The sequence below is a fragment of the Carassius gibelio genome, chromosome B8 (genome assembly GCF_023724105.1).
Source record: "Carassius gibelio isolate Cgi1373 ecotype wild population from Czech Republic chromosome B8, carGib1.2-hapl.c, whole genome shotgun sequence".
NCBI lineage: Eukaryota > Metazoa > Chordata > Actinopteri > Cypriniformes > Cyprinidae > Carassius > Carassius gibelio.
Window position 1 is genome coordinate 13568917 of NC_068403.1, and position 23477 is coordinate 13592393.

The 23477-nt window shown below is 36.9% G+C and overlaps 2 protein-coding genes across 3 annotated transcripts; one reads left to right on the top strand and one right to left on the bottom strand.

Moving 5' to 3' along the window:
- Positions 1-1116: 1116 nt before the first annotated feature.
- gnai3 (guanine nucleotide binding protein (G protein), alpha inhibiting activity polypeptide 3) lies at positions 1117-13235 on the top strand. The gene is made up of 9 exons (XM_052564237.1): positions 1117-1806; positions 5733-5775; positions 6891-7032; positions 7640-7797; positions 9094-9222; positions 9308-9437; positions 9928-10081; positions 11559-11757; positions 11978-13235. Exons 1-8 carry the CDS (start codon positions 1689-1691, stop codon positions 11747-11749), a joined length of 1065 nt encoding a protein of 354 aa, XP_052420197.1. The 5' UTR covers positions 1117-1688; the 3' UTR covers positions 11750-11757; positions 11978-13235.
- Positions 13236-13908: 673 nt separating this feature from the next.
- On the bottom strand, positions 13909-20821 carry gnat2 (guanine nucleotide binding protein (G protein), alpha transducing activity polypeptide 2). Of its 2 annotated transcripts, none has more exons than XM_052564235.1 (10): positions 20673-20821; positions 20392-20573; positions 18432-18474; positions 17761-17902; positions 17020-17177; positions 16538-16666; positions 16199-16328; positions 15712-15865; positions 14986-15197; positions 13909-14717 (listed from the first exon to the last, which is right to left on the bottom strand). In XM_052564235.1, the coding sequence occupies exons 2-9, from the start codon at positions 20507-20509 to the stop codon at positions 15007-15009; spliced, it is 1065 nt and encodes a 354-aa protein (XP_052420195.1). In that variant the 5' UTR covers positions 20510-20573; positions 20673-20821; the 3' UTR covers positions 13909-14717; positions 14986-15006. The 2 variants fall into 2 exon arrangements, with proteins under 2 accessions (XP_052420195.1, XP_052420196.1); XM_052564236.1 differs by having other exon boundaries at positions 20392-20568; positions 20673-20784.
- Between the last annotated feature and the right edge of the window lie 2656 nt (positions 20822-23477).

Consider the following 23477-nt stretch of genomic DNA (forward strand, 5'->3'; position numbering starts at 1 on the left):
AACAGATGGCATCAGATGATAATCAGATGATAATCAACAAATAATCAATAAAGCCTGGATTCATGTGATCTTATGCAGGGGTTAAGGATTAATTCAGGGATCCGCCAGTTAAAAGTGTCACTGTTTAAAATAATTCAGCTAATTTTGGGAACTGCCACTGTGTGAAAGTACCCGTATATTGCTCTTGTATTGCTCCTGATGGCAGGTAAGGAACATTCCTGTTCTTAAGTCCGAGATCCACAGTGCAACTAAACAAACCCAGCTCGACCGTGATTCAGTGGAGGAACACAGGCTTTATTCTCAACCACTGTGGGACTTGGTGTTTCCATGGTAACTTATCCTCTGTGACATTTCTCTGGCTAGGGAGTGCATTCATGAGCAAAAGGCCCTAATCATAACCTGCTGCATCACTTTACAAAACAACAATGCATAAGTTTGTATCTCTGTCTGTAAACATGCACTGAGATGACATGGCAGTTTGTATTTAAAAATGCTCATATTGAAGCTATCCTAAATAATCAAAATGTTATGCAAAGCTATTATATGGCCTTCCTTTGTTCCAAAGACCTAAACTCCTGGAAGCATTTCTTAAAACACACACACACACACACACACACACACACACACACACACACACACACACACACACACAAGGTTTATAAAATAAATAAATACATAAATTCGATTTTGACCGAATTTCAGGTGAGTCGAATCTTGAATCATGCCGTTAAAAGATTCACTGATTCGTTCAGTGATTCATTCTGCAGCATAAGTAGCGACAAGTGCATTTTTGTGGGTTATCAGCGAATCATTAATTAACCGATTGCTTAAAATAATGTTTAAAAACGAAACAAGCTTATATTAACATCTTCCATATTTTCAAATCTTTTCAATTTGTTTCAAAAACAGTTTTAATAACGCTGCTCCGGTAGGCTATTTTAATTGTATAGAAGTTAATCAGTTTACACACTAATAAAAAATCTCCGTTCAAGAACGAGATGTGTCAGCTCAATTATTCACAAACCAAATCGGTCTCGATAAGAGCCGCTCGACTGTCGTTCAGACTCCAAACTGACTCGTCCGGTGAAGTGGGCGTGTTCGTACAGTAGGTCCAACCAATAACGTTGCTTCCTCACAAACCGCGGTCGAGTTCTTGATGGTTCCGACGTCAGTCACGCGCTTCAAACGGGAGAGCCTTCAGCGAAAGAAACATGCGAGTCAGTGCTTGGAACTGAACGAGAACGATTCGTTCATTTCAAAGACTCGTTCAAAAACAACGATTCGTTGACAGCTCTAATTGTGATCCACATATTTTGGACAGTCTTGGATACCGTTTATGCGTTAAAAAAATTAAACTGGCGTTTGCAGAAGACTACAAAGCCTCAGCAGTGGAAACTTTCTAGTCACGGAAACATTGTTCATCTGGGTTCCTGGTTTTGGATCCTTTCCTCTGTCCCAGTCAATGTAGTTTCGGTGGATCGCGGTCCCGTTTAGACTTAGTGTGACCAGAACCGCATTTTTAAAATGTTTTGAAGTATCTGTTTTCATAGGCTGGCATCATCTCGTGCGAACCTGCCAACGCCTTTTCTCTCCTTGGCTTCTTTATTGTTCAAGCTGAAGGAAAATTACTAACTTACAACGTCCAGTTTCAAAGGTTCTTATTAATCGTTGTATTAACGTTTAGCAAAATGGGTTGCACGTTAAGTGCTGAAGATAAAGCAGCGATGGAGAGGAGTAAGATGATTGATCGAAACCTGCGAGAGGACGGAGAGAAAGCATCTAGAGAAGTCAAACTACTGCTGCTCGGTATGATACACTAGACTTTCTTAATATCAATGTTTAAAAACGCAAATGCATGCTATTTTTTTCTCTTTCACCATCGTTTTCGCGCTTGTCGATTGTTCAGTCCAAAAAGTGAACTTGTCATTGCAGATTGTCATGTTAAAATTTAAGACGGGAATTAAACTTAAGCATTCATCTGTAAGAGGCTGAAATATTTTAGTGTAGAACAAAGATCGACAGCCTGTTGACCATTATTCAGAGCTGTCGACTAAATTATAAAGTGGATTCAGAATGTGTTCTGTTTGCACTAGTCTTGGCTCAGTGTGCTGTCAAAACATGTTTCCCTTGGAAATCCTCCCCCAGTGTCGCAAAACATCCAGTGAGCATCACATTTTATTACCATATTTAACCTGCAGCATTTGGCTGCTCTGTGTGACATGAGAAGCAAACCCACACACTCATACACTCACAGCAAAACAGTGGAAAGCAATGGTGTGATTATGGCAGTATTCCAGCTATCAAAGCTTGATAAAATGCAGGAGATAATAGCTGATTTGGATAAAATACTGGTGTATTGTCTGTCTGTTTGGTTTGTGGATCCTTTGTCGGTAGCATACCAATTTTTAGAGACAGAGGCACCCTAGATAAATGTTTTGATCCATTTAGTTGTATTAATTGCTTCTGTTTGCGTTGGAAAACAGTGCTGAATTAATGAACATAAATAAATATTCTCATAAAGTAGAAAGTGCCTTGTGACAGCGAGGTGGTTCCTCTGAGTAAATCATACTATGGTTTGTTAAGGAGTGGTCAAATATGGAATGACATTTGTGTTTTCTGTGTGGGATTGTATTCCTTAGGACTGTGATATTTCTCTACGTCCAGATTCTCTGTCAAAACAGGTTAAAACTATTGCGGTAGATTACACAATCTAAGTTATGATCAGCAACTTTGTCTGTTGATGATGTTGTCAAATTCTTATGTAATGTTTCAGACAGATTAGACTTGGATATCCAAGACAGCATTCCTGTCAGTGGATCAACATTTGTGTGCGTCAAAAAACTACTTTTAGTCTTTTTTTAATGAAGTCATGAAACCCTTCCCTTCTTTGCATTTAAATCGTGCATTGGGTCTTGTTGGGGGTGGAGGGGGGTTTGGCTTTTTACTCTGGATGTGGAAACCCACGGTATGCTGGAAGTGGGGCGAGCATTTCAATGAGCCGAATATTACATGCTTCATTAAACAGAATGCAGTTCATAAATAAAAGCTGCTCTGAAAGAACTGTCCGAGGACGGCGACTTCTGAGGTTACAGCTGGACGAAGACCAACTTCTGTGGCCTGAGTGCTCACAGTGAACTAGCGAGTCATCCTGAATTACTGATTCTTTTTATACGATCTTGTTGTTTTAATACTGCTGGCGAGATTAGACAGCATGGCTACGTCCCTGTAGGCAAGAGGATTGCAACTGTCTAGCAGAGTTGACTATGGATGAGTTGTAATTAGCATTGCACAATGAGCTCTGAGCTTAATCACACTGTGGAAACTCACTTGTGGCTTTTCCTTTGTGTTCTCTGTGATTCTCCTGACATCAGCAGATTCAGATGCATGAGGCTTTGATGAGATGACTCTACTATTTACTTCTGGCTGAGCTGCAATTCAAGTGGGCTGTTTAAAGGGGTACTCCACCCCCCAAAAATAAAATAAATGAACATTTTTTATTTGAATGTTTCTGAAAAAAAACGTTTTGCCTGTCAGCTGAGGGATGATTTCTCAATGTAAAATTAGTTTCCGTTTTTGATAACTCCATGATTATCCCACATGAGGATATTGCTCGGTAGGGGGTTTGTCCTCAAGGGTCAGTTTACTGCTCAGTGTAAACCTGCACTATTGAAAATAAATAGCTACATAAAAAAGATATAAATCATAAAGAACGGCTCTGCTCAGCTGGGGTTGATAATAGCGGCCATTTTAACCACACTGCACATGCCACTGCAGCTAACTGTATAATTACAGCAGGAGTAAGACATTTACAACATACCTATTCAAACGTTCACAGATGTGTATGTGGAGATTTTGTGGCTGTGCCGCACAGAACCAGTGCAAGACATTATTCTCGGTTGGCATCCAGACCGTGTGCGGCTCTCGCTGAAGTGACTGTAAATACAGAGCTGTGGTTATCAGGGAAAAGTGTGGAACCTTTGATCTGGGATCCAGTTTGTGTGAAATGAAGGAATACATTTACTTTGGCTGATCCCAAATCAGTGAGAACTTAAAAATGTGAACCTAAAATTCATTAATTCATTAATCAATTCATTAATTCATTCCCGTTGCTTGTTTATTTTACTTTGAAACACATTTTCCAGTTTTTAACAGTTCTGCAATAATACATAATGCACTTTATATACATATTTGATCTGAAGATGAAAAATCCATGTCTATTGTTTTCCATCGCTGATTTTACAGTATGTTAATGAAAGAACTAACCGTGTCAAATGCCAAATATGTGTCTTCAGTGAATCATTTTATCCAGTTCATACAAAAATGAACATTTTGTCATCATTTACTCACCCTGAAGTTGTTTCAAACCTCTACAAATTTCTTTTTTTTCTGAATAACCTAAAAGAAGATATTTTGAAGAATGTGGGTAACCAAACAGATCCCCATTGACTTTCTTTTTAAGTACCATGGAAGTCAACGGGAACCAGCAACTGTTTGGTTGCCTTGTATTCTTCAAAATATATTCTTTTGTATTTAACATAAGAAATAAACTAATACAGGTTTAAGTCAACTTGAGGATGATGAAATATTGATAGAATCTAAATTTTTGGGTGAACTTCCCATGTAATGTTTCATGCACAAACTGAACTGGTTCAACTTTTTGGGGGGGTGAACTACTCCACATCCGGCTTGCTTACCTGTACACTGGTGGAAAGGTCAATAGGTTTGTGTGTTCTCAATCTGTTTGGCAATCCCAGAACTGATTTTCATGAAAACTTTGTTTGGTTCAGCCATTGGTAACTCATTGACCTTTTACTTGTGTCAATTCCTCATCAGACGTGGCAGGACGTTTTGGCCGTCTCGCTCTCAGCTGCAGAATGCCTGCGGTTCAAGACTCTCAGAAGAAATTTTCCACATGATCCTCTACCCCCCAAGACCCACAGTTATTCCTTCACCATGCTATAATTTGGGCTAATATGGCAGCAAGCCACACCTCAGAAGCAGACATTATTGATCTAACTCTTAATGCGTCCCACAGTAGATTTGCTGCATGTAACCGCCGGCACAAATGATCCTGAAGATTGAACATTTGACCAACTGTTGTTGGACTGGATTTTTTTTGACCAGAAAATTTATTCAAGTCTTATTAATTTCAATACAAAAATGTAGGTATGTAAAAGTGATTTGTAGGTTACTCCATATCCAAGACATGCTAAAAATGTAATGCATTACCTGCTAAATAGCATATTAATTTAAAGTGTTATGTAAACTACACTAATATTAATTTTACTTGTTAGCTGAGAAGTAAAACGTTGGATTACGTACACGCCATGTGTCCACTGGCCTGTTTGCTGATGTTTGTACAAACATCTCTTTCTGGTGTGTTAGTTAATAAGCCAATTAAATGAGTCATTTGACTTGGTTAAAAAAAGTTCACCTATCGTAGCTCCCGCTGTCCTCACAAACTCTTGAGCTGGGGGAACTAACATCACACAGACCTTTCATCTTCAGGGCACTGAATCTCACCGTATGGCAAGCACAACCCGAAATAGAGAGCTCGTTCTGCAGCTCATGCTGGGCTTGTGATGTGGGAGGCAGAGGTTGAAAGCTTCTATTCATCTCATGCAGACCTTCTCCTGAGCTTGTGATGTTTGGGGTCAGGCGAATAAACTGCATTTATCGATTTGCCATATCAACCTCATCAGCTACGTTTTGTGTTGTTTGTGCTCTTTTAGGTGCTGGGGAATCAGGGAAGAGCACAATAGTTAAGCAAATGAAGTGAGTGTTTTGATTTTTAAAAAAAAATCTTTTAATTATCTTTATGCTGATATGCAAGATTGATACTGGTAGTCAATGTTCCCTCTAGTGTTCTCACTCGGCCACCATGATATACAGTATAATGATTAAAGAGTTACATTGAATATAATTATATTTGAATAATATATATATCTATATATATATACATGCATATGCATATGCATTATAAATATATACAGTCAAATTTTGGTTAATAATTATATATATATAGAGAGAGAGAGAGACAGAGAGAGAGTTAACATTAATTTTGACAGCATAAAAATGTAATTATTATATGATTATAATAAAAAAATATATATGTATGTATAATATAATAATTATAATAGAGATGGCTGTGATGAAAATCCCAGTAGATCAGCAGTTTTAGAAATACTCAGACCAGCCCATCTGGCATAAACAACCAGTCATAGTGAAATACACTATGACTCCACGTTCAAAGTCACTTAAAATCCCCTCTCTTCCCCAATCTGATGCTTGGTTTGATTAGCAATTTGTGTTACCAAGCAATTAAACAGGTGTACTTAATAAAGTGGCCAGTAAGTGTATACACACACACACACACGCTGTATACACACACACACACACACACAGAAATATTTGTATGTATGTATATATATGTACCTGTATATATATATATATGAAGAGTTCATTTGCAAAAACAGATTTTTAAAATGTTTTTATATTTTTTTTATTCTTTATTCCAATTTAAATCAATGAAACTACAGATGGATCATTTTGATTACATAAAAATACCTAAATAAATCTGCTAACACAATAAAAACATGATTTATGAAAATTATTATTATTATTATTTATTTTACAAATAAACTCTTCATAATTAATGAATGGAACATATATAAAAATTAGATGTAAGTAATTGTCATCAAATATAAAATCATTGTACGTAATACATTTTTTAGTTTGTGCAGCACCACCATTAGAATTCATCCTGAAGGCCGCCTGTGCACACAGCTTAGAGGGAATATTACTTGCAGTTATAATTAGATCTTATTGATTTAATTGTTTCGTTTGATGTGCAGTACAGTAGATGCATTATCTTATTTGTTTTACTTAAGGATCATCCATGAAGATGGCTACTCAGATGAGGAGTGCAAACAGTATAAAGTCGTGGTTTATAGCAACACTATTCAGTCCATCATTGCCATTATCAGGGCCATGGGCCGCTTAAAGATCGACTTTGGGGATCCAGCAAGAGCGGTAAGATAAATAGATAAAAACTCTTTTTTTTTCGTCTAGACTGTGTAGTGCTGGAATTTGAGTACATTGTTGCTTATAAAATTATTCCCCCTCTGGTCTACCCATAAAGAGTTTAGTACTTGGAAAAATGTTTATTTTTTCAGCCTTCCCAAGACAAAAGTATTTTGGATCATTTATAAAATCACGACGCTATGTACCACCATAATTGGTCACCATTTCTAAATACACTATGAATCCAGTGATGTTTTGCCACAATGTTTTTCACCAAATTAACATGAAAGAATAATATTATATTCAGCTATATGCATACAAATAAATAGCATTATTTACCCACAAATGTTAGAATTAAAAAAAGTTTATAAGAAATGCCATGGAGGAAACATTTTTGATGGAAACAATAAATATATATTTTTTTCAGTTCAAAAAATAAATTATACCTGAATTGAGTACAACAAAATATATAAATATATTGACTATAAATGTAACGTTTTTATTTCTAACTGCTATCACACAAAAATAAACATCTAGCATAGCTAGTGTAGCTTCAGTCATGAACTTGTGAGGTATATTTGAATCGAGCTTCTAATGGTGTTCTGTTTAACATCAGGACGATGCTCGGCAGCTCTTTGTGCTCGCCGGCACTGCAGAGGAAGGAGTCATGACCCCCGAGCTCTCTGGGGTTATCCGTCGGCTGTGGAAGGACGAAGGAGTACAGACGTGTTTCGTCAGATCACGAGAGTATCAGCTCAATGATTCAGCAGCCTAGTAAGTGCACTTGAGGTTATGGTTTAACTTTAGCAGATGTTATTTTTACCCATATTACATTTGGTTTATTTTATCATAATTTGTCTCCAGAGAATCATGCTTTTGTTCGAAGTGATTGTTTAACAAGAAATTAGTTTTTGGTTTCCTAAATGGAAATGATTCAGGTCGAGGCACAGTGTACAGCTGATCGAGATCCATCTTGCTTGTGCAAACTTTGTTCAGCATTTCTTACCTGGTAGATTCCAGCTCATTGACTACGGGGAAATTTGTGGCTTTCTGAATTGTAGCACTTTTTTCCCTCAGATTTTTCCATGTTTTCCAGTCATTCTTGCACTCTGTTTTCAGCTTTGGTAGCCACTAAGAATGTTTCCAGTGATAATAATCAAGAGCGAAGTTCTTTCCTCTCAGTGAACTCATGCTTTTCATGCAGTGGAACTATAGAGCTGACTCCTCCATTGAGAGAAAAGCCTTGTGCTCCAGTGTTCTAGTGAAATCAGAAGGGTGGGTTGTTGTAATGGAAACATATATACAGTATGTATCAGCAATGCTTTTGGGAACATCAGGCCTGTATTGCAGTGATTCTCATTTTTGCACCCCCCCCCCCCACCAATCAGTCAATTAGTGTTTATTTCTATAGTGCATTTAAAAAAGGTGCTTTGCACAGCCAAAATGCTTTTTTTTAAACACAATAAAACACAACACATCACTATCCATTTCAGTGCATCTAAGGACAGTTATATGCAAAAGAATAGAGAGCCTTCTTCAAATGAGTTTTGAAACACTCAAGAGTCACAGGATTTTTTGGGGTTTCCTGAATATGAAAGATCCACCACCATAATCATTTGTTATTCCTACAGTATTAGCAGAAAAGATACACTCCATATGTGAGCATAAGAAACTTCTTTCAAAAACATTTTTAAAATTGTTCCGACCCCACACTTTTGAATGGCAGTGTATGTTTTTATATTATGTCTTCTGTTAAATTCATAAAAAAGGGGTGTTGCTCCAAAAAACATATACGAATATATTAAATATGCACACAGATCTCAGAACAGGTGCAACCTTTTTAAATGTGTTCAATCCAACTAATGAGACTTTTTATGTAATCGACACTGCGTGATAATGTGGTACTCCCAAAGAAAACGAAGACAAAATAAACAGGTTTTGATTTGGTGATTTGATTTTTTTTTTTTTTTTATGTTCTTCTAAATGCTCTTTAAATCATCCTGACATTTTCAGTGTTGTTTTTAAAATGGTTTCAATCCAAATGCTGAGTATGCTTTGTCTCTTGTCCAGCTATCTGAACGATCTGGATAGGATATCCCAGCCCACCTACATGCCCACTCAACAAGATGTGCTGAGGACCCGAGTCAAGACCACTGGCATTGTAGAAACACACTTCACCTTCAAGGAGCTCTACTTCAAGTAAGTACCTGTCTCTCTCTCTCTCTCTCTCTCTCTCTCTCTTTTCTTCCTTCCTGATCACTATAAACTGCTTGTGTCTGCACAGGATGTTTGATGTTGGTGGCCAGCGTTCAGAACGGAAGAAATGGATCCATTGTTTTGAAGGCGTCACTGCTATTATCTTCTGTGTGGCACTCAGCGACTATGACCTGGTGCTGGCTGAGGACGAAGAGATGGTGAGTTTCCATCATCATCCTGAAGTGAGCCCTATAGAACTAAATCAGAATGGCACACTAGTCCGTTATAGACTATAGGGCCAATTCATTTGATGTGATGGGTTAATGAAAATATAGTCAAGCATTATAATCACTGCGAAAAGCTACTTCCAGATCTCAGTATTTCACAGGGGATGTTCCATTTGTCCTGGTTGTGTTAAAGTGATTTCCTCATAGCTCCTGGAAAGGGCGCATAGTTTCCTCATGAGACCTAATTTCTTAAAATACACTGACTGTTTTTCCTTACAAGGATAATTTGAGGTTGCATATTGATTTTCCGTCGAGTCAATATGCACAATGTTTCATAACCCTTGATTCTATTGCGGCACTGTGTTTATCTTTTTTTTTTTTCATATGTACTTTTTGAAAATCTCAGCTCTCACTTGTCAAACCAAGCAGTGTCTGAGCAAATGTGCACATTAGTCATGTGGTGATCTCGATGTGTCCACAGAACCGTATGCATGAGAGCATGAAGCTTTTTGACAGCATCTGCAATAACAAATGGTTCACAGACACATCCATCATTCTCTTCCTCAACAAGAAGGATCTGTTCGAGGAGAAGATCAAAAGGAGTCCACTTACGATATGCTACCCAGAATACTCTGGTGAGAACATTGTCTTTATGAGTGAAAGGATATTTAGTGGTTTAAATAACATACATACATACAGTACATTAATATTTTGCAGTTAAACTTGTGAATGATGATGCATGGTCAGGAAGAAAGTTGTTTCAGGACAGTAGGCTATATTCAACAATACTTGTATTATTCCTGATAGCTTGATCTGTTTTGGGTTTCAGTCCTGGAAAACATGACCTATTTGAATTATGTCTAAAATTAGGTGGATCTGCAGATAATCAGTAAGTCGTATTTCTACTTGAGCGAGCATCATTATATTGGTACAGCCTTTAGGGCAAAAGGCAGAGTGCATGAGTTATTGCTTGTTTATAAAAAGTTATAAAATGAAGTAGGGACTATGTGAGGTTGAGTTTGAACAGCCTATCAGAGCAGCGGAGCTATTCATCGTCTAAGCACTGTGGAAAAACCTCTGTTTTTTGTCTGCTAGTCATTATCCTTCATGGCTGAGAGAAAGATGTTTTAATGGCTCTCTCAGTCTTTATATTTTACATTTACAGATCTTGGTTTTTCCTCAATGTATTTCATTGAAATCATTCATGTATGAAAAGTGGCACAGTTTATTTTGCCAATGGACTGGACCATTAGCAGAAACTTTTGCCTCACTTAATTTTTCAAAATGATGAATAACTGTTGTTTTTCAAACCTTGAATCACTGAGATGCTTTAATATACTCCTCCAAAAATAACAGAGTATTTTTATTCTGCGCCCTGAATAATCGTGTTATGTCTCGTGCAATGTCTTGTTTATTCTCCATATCCCAACCCGATCTCACGGTAATTCGTACATTTTTCACAAGGTGGCTTATTCTTACGAATTTGTACGACCACACTCGTAGAAATTCATACGATTGTTGCCAAATCGTACGTATTTTACGAGTTGCACAATTCGTATGAATTTGTATGAATGACCTACACTTAACCCCTCCCCTAAACCTAACCATTAGACAAATCGTATAAAATCGTACGAGTGAGGTCGTACAAATTCGTACGAATAAGCCACCTCGTAAAATATGTACAAATTGGCCGTGAGATAGCGTTGCATATCCCCACTTAAAAAGTTGCTGGAGTAAGTACTCTTTCTATTTGAAATGTATTTTAGGATGTAATTAATTTATTTCTGTGATAGTAAAATTGAATTTTCAGCGGTTATTACTCCAGTCTTAAGTGCAACATGATCCTTCAGAAATCATTCTAATATTCTGGTCAAAAGACATTTCAATGCTGAAAAAACTTAGTTTAGTAATAAAAAGTTAAAAAAGAACAGCATTTATTTAAAGTAGAACTCTTATGTAATCATTTAAAATTCTTTTTTCTGTCACTTTTTCACAATTCAGTGCCTCCATGCTGAATAAAAGTAAAATAAATAAATATATTTTACACCAAGCTTTTGAACGGTTATGGAAATCACACAAATCTTACACTCATCTCTGTTGTCTGACATTCAGGAACCAGCACATATGAGGAGGCCGCAGCATACATCCAGTGCCAGTTTGAGGATCTGAACCGAAGAAAGGACACAAAGGAGATCTACACACACTTCACTTGTGCCACGGACACAAAGAACGTACAGTTTGTGTTTGACGCGGTCACTGATGTCATTATCAAGAATAACCTCATAGAGTGTGGCCTCTATTGAAGCAGAAGGTAAGTGCAGCGAAAGAGAAAAGGGCCTCCAGAAGAGAATATGAGGAACTCAGTGGAGCGTTTTCACAATGTACTTGTTTTTTTTCTAAATGTAGAATATAAAAGCATACATATTGAAACCCAAAGACCCCTGGTAATTGTAAAAGCATGAAATGTGGTCCATTGAGATGTGTTTCATATATTTTATCATTATTAATAAGACATGTTTTTTTATTTACAGTTATTCGTGGAAGGTTTCAGTGACTGGGTGTTCCTGGTTTTGTCAATTTCCTCTGTTGGTGAATAAGCGAGAGAGACTTCCTCCCCACTGCATGCACTCTTCACGCTAAATGCAGTACCTATGCCCGTGGACATTTTGTTCCCATATCATTCTTAATGACAATCTGTTATGGACATTATATCTTTGCCACTTCCTTGTAGTCATTATTTTATTCCCAATACAGCTTCATTCTGTTCATTTTTTGAATCCTCTGTAGGTATTACATAAAACCACTATGCATAGATCATAATCCACAATATACAGTAATATGTGTCAACAAACTAACCTCAGTTGAATCAAATATCTTTTTTTTCTTTTCTTTTTTTTAACACAGCAAGATTATGATCTGAGTGCTTTTAATAACAATGGATCAGTTCTTATGGGAAAGTTAATATTTTGCCAGGTTTTTCATAGCAATTACTTAGCTAATTTATACATTTTTAAGTTTGCATACTTCATACTTAAGAATTATTGGTTTATATTGTGTTATATTATTGTCATACCTTTAGTAATTGACAGCTCAGTCACACAGCAACTGTACACTGTTTATTTTTTCACTCATCAAACATGGATCACTTTATATAACACTTTATGTACGGTAACTCACTATGATGGTATTTCTAAAAAGTATCCCAGTAAAGGTGTGAACAAAAGTTTTTCTCACAGATACATCTCTGAATGGTTCAGAAACAATGACTCTCTGTTGGGTCAAGACCACATGGGAACAAATGCCACGAAAACAGAACACGATGGCCAGATTTGCATTTTTGATGGAGTACAGATTTGACAAGACTTGTTTGATGTGCTTTTGTTTAATCCTGTGGATTTCAGTATTTTTAAGCAAACTGACACGATGTGATCTGGTTTTTAATACCTGTATTTAATATGACAAGTGTTGACATCAAGTCAGATGTTGCTTCCAGAACATACCAAACAGCCAGAGTTAGCTGCATGTGCAAGAAAGATATTATCCATATATTATGTAAAAAGTATGGTATTCCATTTCCGGTACATTCATGAACTCGGTCTGGATTTATGCATCAACCTGTGATTTCTTTTCTATATTACTGTGCATTATTTTATTTAACTATTTCAGCTATTTGAAACATGAAAGTGCAAATGAACAACTAACTTTAATGAGAGCACTGAATCACTAATATGCTAATAACCTGGTTTGTTTAATAATAATAAAACAACTTTTATTGAGTATTATTTAAAATCTGTTTTGTTTTATGCACTTGTCTAATCATATGTAACTCTCCAAAGTATAATGTCAACAATTGCTACAGTTTTGAGAAAATACATATATTATCAAATTACCTTTGTTTAAGGAAACACATAGTATATGCATAAAAATGATCAGAAAAGATCTACAACACTTGGGTTGAAAATAATCTTTTAATTTTAGTCCAACAAGGAAGTTGGACTAATAATAATTGCATTATTATTGCATTATTATTAATAATTCTGACTAATAATCATACCAAAACGTATTTCATTTGTCTTGTTTTAATGAGACTTTGCATCTGATCTAATTCTTTAAATGTGTAATTTCCATTTTTGGATCTTTTATATCCTACTATTCCAGTTGTTTCTCTGAAGGTGCCTGTGACTCTAAATATGTATATATGTGTAGTCTCACAATTTTTCAATATCTTTACTACTCATTTCTGCTGTCATGAAGACACCTCTTTTTGATAATATAATACTCTTAGCAAAAAGAGTGTTTTGTACTCTGGTTCATTCAAAATTAGCTCTGATACCAAGGGTCTGTGTTTTAAAATCCCAATTAAAACAATTTAAGGTCAGTGTTTTGAGAAGGTGCACAATTACAGTAGCACTAATAGTCAGCCATTTGCAGCACACGATAGTAATTCAACACCAGCAACCAGTGAAATTGATGCAAGTCTTTATTTCATGTGCCTACATTAACATTCCAGAACATTTCCACAAATTCATAACTCTGGTTTTAAACAAAGCAACGTGCCATTCTAGAATTTTCACTTGTTACTGTAACACTGTATCATAAATATATATAGGAATGTCTCCATATACATTTTATATAGAATCTTTTTTCCTACTCTTATTTACAAAACATACTGCCCTACTGTATTTGGGGCTGAAAAAGAAACGTCTTTCATATATTGTGTGAGCTGGCAGACTTCAAACAATCACATCTTGCTAATATGCAAGTTTGAATCTCTCAAAAGGAAACCAGATGCTGTACATATAAGAATGTTTCTAATTGCTACCAAGGGATCTGATAGGGCCCCACTTCAGTTTCTTTGATACAGCATCATTTAATTGCATTATATTTACTTTTCTTTTTCTGGAAATGAATGGAGAAAAAAAAAAAAACATCTAACAGTGAAACCTCTATAAGGTTTAACATTAAACACATTGAGAGGAAGCTTCTCCACAAGCATCAATAACTCATAGCATCAAAAGTCCCCTTTCTTTGGTAATCCTTCTCTCGTCTCTACTAGTGGTTTGACAGGGCAGAGTCCATTAGTCTAATCTGGATCTAGTCTCTGAGGGTTGGTTAAGTTTTTGAGGTTGTTTTTTTGGCCGGGGATCCACTGACCACACTTGACTGCTTGCTGTAGAGTTCACCTTTGTGCCACTGTGGATATTCTTTTGTTACTGTAGCAACTTCGCCAGAGTAAATCCAATCGTGCTGGTGGGGATAGGGCAGAAAGATCTGAAAAGAAATGTTTTAAAGTCAATTATTAAAAAAATTATTGTTGAAATTATTTTATAGAACACTCTGAAATCCATCTGCACTGGAAGTCTGGAAGTGTTATGCCATCTAAATATGTTTACTACCACTGACCATGCTGATGTTAGAAGTATAGATAATAAAAAAACTACTACTACTGAAGTGATGGGAGTTATTTACTTATATAATGTTTCGTTTGCATCCAGTGTAGATGGAGTAAGAATCTGCTTTGCAATTTTAGGGAACATACCTTTGAAAAAGTAGATTGTGTTTAGAAGAGACCGCAGTCCTTAAGGTTTTCTTTTATGATAATATCTGTCACAGCGTTGAACACGATCTCGACGTTCTTTGTGTCCGTGGCACAGGTCATGTGTGCATAGATCTCCTTCACTCCCTTCTTCATGTTCAGATCTTGAAATTGAGTCTTGATGTAGTTGCTGGCGTCTTCATATGTGTTTGGACCTGTAAAATCAGGATATTCAGCATCATATTTGCTAGGCATATTGTTAAGACTGTTGTACATTTGTATTTACAGTTCCATTACCATACTGTTGAAGATGAAAAATCATTTCATTTATTTACTTCTTATTTACTAATCATTTCATTTATTTACTATTTACTTTATTTATCTTCTGTTGAGAGGAATTTCTGAAGAATATTCTGATGACTATTTCAGTATAATGATGTGATTGACAAGTTACACAATGCAAAAGCACAATAAAAGATCCATACCAGCCGTAGGGAGCCACACCAGAAGCAGACTGAATTTAAATCATGATTCATTATGCACTGGTACCCATTGTGAACATCTGAATAGTTCATTGAGTTTATTAAAAAATGAAATATTCAAAACAATTATTCATTTGTCTCATGAATGTGCCATGGAGAGCTACAGCAAGGGCAAATCAAGATTACCAACTTAAATTAAATTACAGTTTAACGGTGGTGTGTTTATTTTTATCGAGACCTCACTCACCATCATAGTCAGGAAAACAGATACTCAGGTGGACTTTCTTGATCTTCTCCTGGAAAAGATCTTTCTTGTTGAGGAAAAGCACAATGGAAGTTGTGGCGAAGAACCTGTGGTTGCAGATACTGTTGAAGAGATGGAGACTCTCATGCATGCGGTTCTGGGGGAAACGTGGAAAATAAGAAAACGGTATAAGTTGAGATTCACTGGTAATGCTTAATAGAGCAGCATCAAGTCCATCGTTTGGTCTCTGTGATATTTGTTCTTTGCTGATTAAAAGATGTGTAAGGACTGCTCTCCACTCTGCGATGCCATTGAAGAACAATTTGTGGTTCCACAAAGAATGTTTCAGTGAGCAATTTTTAAAAGAACCATTTTTCTTAGTGTGAAGAACATGTTAAAAAAAACTCAAAAGAACCTTATTCCTCTATAAAGAATCTTTTGTTCAATCAAAAGACTCCATAGATGTTAAAGGTTAAAGATGAGCACTTACCACTTCATCATCTTCTACCAACACCATGTCATAAGCACTCAGGGCTCCACAGAAGATGATGCAAGTCACTCCTTCGAAACAATGAATCCATTTCTTCCTCTCTGACCTCTGGCCACCCACATCAAACATCCTGCAGCCCAGTGAAAAACCATGAAACGGTTTATTCAAAATCCTGGTTCTTTTTACTCTAGTTACACAAGAACCTGAATCTCTCACATGGACAGTGACAAGTTTTAGGTCTTCTTGGGTTTCTTTACACTAGCAATTTTTGTGGATCTCAGTTTTAACATAGTGTATGCATAATAGTTGATTCAATCACATTAGCCATGTAAGACACACCTGAAGTGGAGCTCTTTGCAGGAGAACTGTTCCTCAATGATACCAGTAGTCTTGACTCGAGATCTCAGCACATCCTGCTCAGTGGGGAGGTAGTCAGGTTTGCAGATTCTGTCCATTTCGCTCAAGTAGCTGTTGGAGATAAGCCATACATTTACAGACACACCTTAACTGTCCATTTGCGAAAGTCCTGAAAATCTCCAAAGCATAACAACTCTGTACTGTAGGGGGGTCAATTTAGGCTTCAAGCTTAATTAAACATACCTGATCCAGAAAATCAAGCCCTTCAGGATTATTTGTAAACTAAAGGCATGTTTGTTGAAGCAGGGTTTGAACTAAACTCTTCAGGACTGCGACCCTCCAGAAGTTCTAAGCCCTGGTGTACTGCATTCCCATAACACAAAGGGAATTATGCCCAATGTAACCACATCCTCAGGTGCCAATGAACTGTAGGTTTTGCTGTCCCTGTTGAGTGTTGTACTCACTATCCAGCAGAGTCGTTCAGCTGGTACTCAGCAGCTCTGTCAAATGAGGCCTGCACACCAGAATCCTTCCATAGCCTCTTGATGACATCTGCCAGCTCTGGAGGCATGGAGCCCTCCTCAATGGAGTCAGACAGGTTCTGGAGCTTCTGACCGTCCTCCTGCATGAGACAAAGAAATGGGGCACTGTTAGCCATCATGCAGTGAGTTATTATTTCTTTCTATTATTTAATTAGTCATGCTAAAAAAAGGAAGTAGCAACATATCTTTTCTTCCTAACTGTGACATAAATCCAAGTGTAATGGATTATCGAAAATGTTTAAAAAAGTAGAACCAAAGACTTGGTTCTATGCATCAGTTGTTGAATTGATTTTAAGATGTAGAGTTTGCAGGGGCAGGGTTTAAGCGATCTACAGTAAATGATTGAAGAAATCTGGTATCAGCAGAAAAAAAGTCTGTCGATTTCGATTAGCCACTAATATACAGTACACCCTTTAAAGGTAAGGAAGGGTGCAAACTTTTGTACCTTTTTTTCTAGAGAGTGTAGATTGTGAACAGTTCATCCATGCATAATGTTTAATTTTTAAAAATGTAAAAAAAAAAAAAAAGGAAAGGAAAGGGTGAATTTTATTTTCATGTCAAAATTGTGCATGTTGTTGTGTTTCAGTGTGTGCGTTTTGTTGGCATGTGAATGTCTAGGCACTAATCATTGGTCTTTTTGTGTTTCAGAGATGTTTTGCAGACCTGTGCTGCTGGTGACCCATAGTTGATGTCCAACATCTCCATGCCTCTGATGATGGCCAGAGCAGATTGCAGGATGTTGCCAAAAATAATAGATCGAAACTCCATTTGTTCTTCTTTTGTATAACCACCTTGATGGAGAATTCTTGGGGGGAACAACAGAGTGTTTTGATTAATGTTTTGAAGTACTGTACATACAGTACATGCAGGACAGGCTTCACATTCACTACCATCTGCTGGTAATGCATTAGGATTACACTCTTAAAAATAAAGGCGCTTAACAGGTTCTTCAAAGCGATTGCCATCGCCAATTTTGGTTTGTCAAAGAACCATTCAGTCAAAGGTTCTTTAAAGAACCATCTCTTTCTTAACTTTTCATAATTTGAAGAACTTTCTTTCACCTTCTTCTTCTTTTTTTTTTTTTTTTTGTTAAACAAAAAGGTTCTTCTATGGCACCATGAAGTACCTTCACTTTTAAAAGTGTTCAAGAGGTAAAACATTGTATGCCCAACAATTGTTAAAGAAAATTTCAACTAGAATGCATGGATGAGATTTGACTTTCACTTTAGGTTGGATAAAATATATATCTGGAATTCTGTGCTTCCACAGCCTGTAAAGATACAAACAGACTATTCTGAGGATACATTTTGGATGTTGAATGTTTTTAAACTCACTTCATCTGTTTTACAATGGTGCTCTTCCCTGACTCACCAGCACCTACAAGACAGAAAGAAAAATATGATGTACAACAATATATGAGCAACAATAGAAAAAACGAGGAGCCCTCAAATGCTCTTAAACTGAACTTCAGACAATCTCCATGGCTAAATTCCCTCTATGATGGTTAGCTTTTAAACTGCTAGTAAAATTCACACATAATTACAAAGCCACAGCAAGTAACACACTGAATGAAATGTGAAGTTTTGAAGCAGAAAGAATGAAATAGTATTTTCCTGTAAAACATACTCCAATGATTTTCTAATCATTTTTACAGTATACATGATGTTTACTGTAGGTCTTATGTGTTCCATAATGCCTGAATTTTGTTATTTGAATTGATTATTTTCTGCTCTATGGATTTTGATTTTCATAATGAGGACAATGTTAAGCGGTAGACGATCTGTTAAGAATAAACTTATAGATTGTCATTGATGGCCAGGTCAGAGAAAGGCTCTTTAACCTGCTTATAAAGTGACCCAATTGGATTTGTGTTAGGGAAAGCCTCTCAGAAGATCACTGACATTTGATTCGTCTTGGAGCTTCAGTCAGTCCAGGGCAAGGGGGTGGGGCTCAACCATCTCCCATGGCAACTGTCACTCTTACGTGTTCTTTACTTCCTAAGTTAATGCTAGCCGTATAGAGAACATGCATCATCCCAGTTGCTCCATTCGAATGCTTAGTTTAGCAACTATATTAAATTATGCTGTCTACTTTCTAATTATCAGGTGTGAACGCATATTAGTGCTATTACCACACCCTTTTTGCTTTTATTGTGAAAAAAAAGTAAAAACTAAAAGTGATTTGCTTATTTATTGAGAAAACTAATTTCGATAATTTACTATACAGAGATGGAAGAGTAAGTATCTATAATAAGTTTAACTTCTAATTAAGTATTTTAATGTTGTTATTATTATCTGAGAACAGCAGGTTATGAACTTCCTGTTCAGACAGGAAGTGACTTGTCAAGCTGGTCGGGATTTGCTGAAATGGCTCACTGATGTAAGGTGTCTTGATGTAATAAACTGTTGGGAGCACTCAGACTGGCCTCCTTCGCTTTCCATTTCCATTGGAAGATAAACTGAACCTGAGCTTAAGAGGATCGGGGCTTAAATCATCACAGTAATCGGATTCTGGTCTTATTGTCAATATGCCACAATTCAGTGTTCCTCGCGTTGTGATCTTCTAAGGCGACTTCATTTGCAGTGAAAATGTGGATGTATTGCTGAAGTCAAGCAGGAATTGAACACTTTAAAAGCCAATTTAATATAAACTTTCAATCAGACAGATCATTCATGTTAAAAATGGTTAAGAAAAAGAGTTCAGAATGGTACAGAAAAATGGTTCAGAAAAAGAGCTGATGTGCGTCACTTAATTCACATGCAAATTCATCTGAAATGCATTAGCACTTGCTAGTGTTGTAAATGCCATCAAATAGGTGTTATGTGGTGCAAAATGGCTTAATCACTTGTAAAATAAAAATGTATGTAATCTCTGTTGTTTTATTTTAATGCCACTGCATTATGAAGTCAAACATGACAACTGATTACAATTGTTACTTTTATAATAGAATTACATGACGTCTTGTACGTCAGATTTGTCTTAACGCTCTACCTCAGTGCTTCTATAACTCTTAATCCCTGAAAACAACACTTTTTCATAGTGTTGGCCATTCACTTTATTCTGTTCGGTACAAGCTAATGTCAGTCATCAAGGATGCATATATCTTATGTTAAGAAAAAAACTGAAGTTCTTTTAAAATGCTAAGATCTGCAGCAACTTCTTCCAACGTACTATAGTAGTGACCACCTGTTGCAGGCACAAATGTACAGACAGCATAAGAAGCTCATTCTGGATGTAGAATCTCTTAACTCAGCACCAGTGGACTGAGGAATCTAACGAACACCAATTTCTTACCCAGCAGCAGAAGTTTGACAGTTTTTGCTTCTTTATCTGCATCTTCCTGGAGCTGTTTTTCCAGCTCTTTGGACTTCTTGGCCATTTCCTTATCCTCTGCGCTCGCTCCGCTACCCATCTCGTCGTCTGACGCTTCCCGGTCAAGTTCCTCAAGGAAAGAAATTTTGCCGGCTTCCCCTGTGCTTTGCGGAGAAAGAAATGGATACAGGCAGCCCTGTACTTTGGATCACCTGGCAGGAGGAAGGTCGCAAAAAGTGTTGATTCCTCTGTGACTGACCTACCTCGGGATGGACGAGTGGATAGAGACAGGCAAAGAGACTGAAGCGGAATGCCCTGCTTCCTCCTTTGGTCGCTCTATCCCCTCTAATTCCTCCTTGTCCACCTCAAAAGTCTTAGCTTAGGATTGGGGAGGGCTTTGCTGATCTTCCTGTGTGAACCAGCCAATCCTATTAGATCGGCTAACAAGGACAGAAGTGAAGGTTGTAAAAATTAGGACCAATGCTTCTAGTGAATTAGCTTTTGACATTGATCAGATGATAATGTGTGATCAGTTGGGGCTTGTTTGGATTTGTGGCTGATATGATGAAGCTTTTGTGTGTTCTAGAACTGCTTCACAATATCTGAAGTTTTAGAAAAATCAGCTTGAGCTTTTACAGTAATATGCATGTATAAAATCCGCTTCTTCTTCAGAATTTTTAGATCATTGGCACAAAGTCAACAATTTTCTTAACAATATTTCAGTCGGTTAAACTGTTGATTTAGTTCTTAGAGGTCATAGGATGAAGGGTTTTGCTCTTGTCCTTGGTGGACTTTTTTTTTTCTTGACGTGTATAGCATTCTCCATTTGACACACACACACACACACACAGCTTCATTTGTTATGTAACCCCAAGCTTGGGGGTAAAGTAGGAGAGCTTACAGGTCAGTGTGTCTTGTTTCCGGGAGATGGGAGTGGGAAAGTCAGCGCTGAAGTTGCCATCCGATCACCGTTCTCTTCTCTAACATCATCTTTGAGCACACAGAATTGAACTTTATCTCCTCCACCCACTGCACTTAAGAGAATGAATGTGCATTAACTGTCCACTATAACTCATCAATAGTATTTATTCTCATTGGGCTGTGAAAACTGATTTATTTTTATCCTGGCTTAAAGCTTGTATTAAATGATTCATTCTACCTGATTCAACTCTTCATATACATTCAATATTAGACAGTTGTTTCATATTTATTTCTGTGTGTATGTCTTTGATGTGAAATAAACCAATTTCATTTGGTGGTTTTGTTTGTCAATTTTGAATAGCGACATAAACTATACTTTTAATGGAATGTCCCAAGGATTAATATAAAAATTAGCTCTTGCAAACATGTGTTTATTAAAGCAAATCTCTAAATAGAAAAAACAAGTAGGGTATCATTTATGCCATGCTTATGAACAATGTGTATTATTATTATTTTGTGTGTGTGCATTGCATAGATTTAAGTTTAGCAATGATGCATCAGCCAATACATTATTAAAGAAAATACATATAATAATTATTTAGTTGTCATGCACAAAATGTACAATTATTACCCCTGGCTAAACATTTAAAGAATTAAAGAATTAACTAATTAAATTAGTTTTCATAGCATTGTTATTAATATTTAGGAATGGAAAAATCATCATAAAATCTCATCAAAAGAGATTCATCTAAAATTTAGTTAACGCAAAGTCACGTTCTGACCATCAACCAGCGCTAACTCTCCACAAAATAAATTGGCCTACATGTAAACCAGAAATCAACAATTGCTCCACAGCGAATCATTAACTCTGCTTTCAGTTGATTTGAAACAAATCTGTTTACACTTATCTAAAACCAGAAACATATCAGACCTTCCCACTCGTAGCGCATGCTGCTTCCCCAGATGGATGATGGGAAAGAAACACTTCTCTGTGAAAGCGAGATTTCAATCCACGTCACTTTAGGTAAGCAGATTTTTTCTTACTGCTTGTGGCAGGTTGTGAGCACCCAAATCCCTAAATGCTTCCAAGAGGAATATAGCAAGCTAATCATGGTGTCCTTCTCTTCATCAGAGCCAATCTCATTAGGGTTTCTGTGGTCCAGGCCTGCCTCTAACACTCCAGCACGGCTTACTAGCAGAGGCCCTCGTGGGTCAGGGTGGCTGACAGTGGACTGGGATTGTTTTAGATTGTTTTTATTTCCATCTAAAGTATGCATTACATAAACATATTTTTGACTTTTCCCTTCAGGCTGTATAAATTGCTCAATCCAGCATGCAAGTTGTTTTAATCCTGATTATGCATAAACAGTGTTGTCACCATTTTTCATGCTAATATTAATGCACTTCAATTCAATAAATATGGGACAGAGACTGGTGCAGGAGAATCTCAACCCTTTCAAACGGAATAGCTAAATGCATGCTTTTGCAGAGACCTGATCTGATCTGCATTCAAGACTTGCACTCTTATAAAGGTGTAGTTCGCCTACAGTCTCTAGTAGGATCACTATTGGTCATCGTACAGTGCTTGTAAAAAATAATGTCTTACTGTAATAGATGGTTGGTTGTTGTTTTTTGTTTTTTTTTTTGCAAATAATGTTTTTTATATGTTGATTTACAGTAACATTGATGTTGGTATTTTTTTTTGTTTTTTTTTTTTTGGTATTTTATTTAATTTTTTGATTCAATCTTGCAAATGAAGGTGTAATGATAAAATCTCCATATTCATCCGGAAGAAGGAGGCGGGAACCGGTGCACAATCAAAATGAAACTTTAATAATTAAAAAGAAACACAAAACAGCGCACCAGCCCCTCACTGACGACTGGTGCGCTCAAATTAAAACCAAAACACAACTAAACGCCCAGGCCTGGTCCTCTCTCGTCCTTCACTATCGTCGCTCCAGTTTTATATCCTTCCATCTCCTACGTGGGACTCGAGACCGGCGGTGGGACGCAGGTGTGGCTGATTTCCCAATCATTCCGCCGGCCTCACTCCTGTTCCCACGTCCCTCAGCCCCCCCCCACTCGCCACAGTAGGGTTAGGGTATCCTTGAACAAACATGAACGCATCACTCTCAGTTTCCACAACA

Excerpts from the sequence above, each read along its gene's own strand:
- gnai3 (XM_052564237.1), top strand. The coding sequence starts at position 1,689 with ATGGGTTGCACGTTAAGTGCTGAAGATAAAGCAGCGATGGAGAGGAGT. Across the intron at positions 9,223-9,307 it reads TTCAAGGAGCTCTACTTCAA|GATGTTTGATGTTGGTGGCC; the intron begins GTAAGTACCTGT and ends GTGTCTGCACAG. Across the intron at positions 9,438-9,927 it reads TGGCTGAGGACGAAGAGATG|AACCGTATGCATGAGAGCAT; the intron begins GTGAGTTTCCAT and ends ATGTGTCCACAG.
- gnat2 (XM_052564235.1), bottom strand. The coding sequence starts at position 20,509 with ATGGGTAGCGGAGCGAGCGCAGAGGATAAGGAAATGGCCAAGAAGTCC. Across the intron at positions 16,329-16,537 it reads TGCAAAGAGCTCCACTTCAG|GATGTTTGATGTGGGTGGCC; the intron begins GTGTGTCTTACA and ends ACTGGGCTGCAG. Across the intron at positions 15,866-16,198 it reads TGGTAGAAGATGATGAAGTG|AACCGCATGCATGAGAGTCT; the intron begins GTAAGTGCTCAT and ends CGTTTCCCCCAG.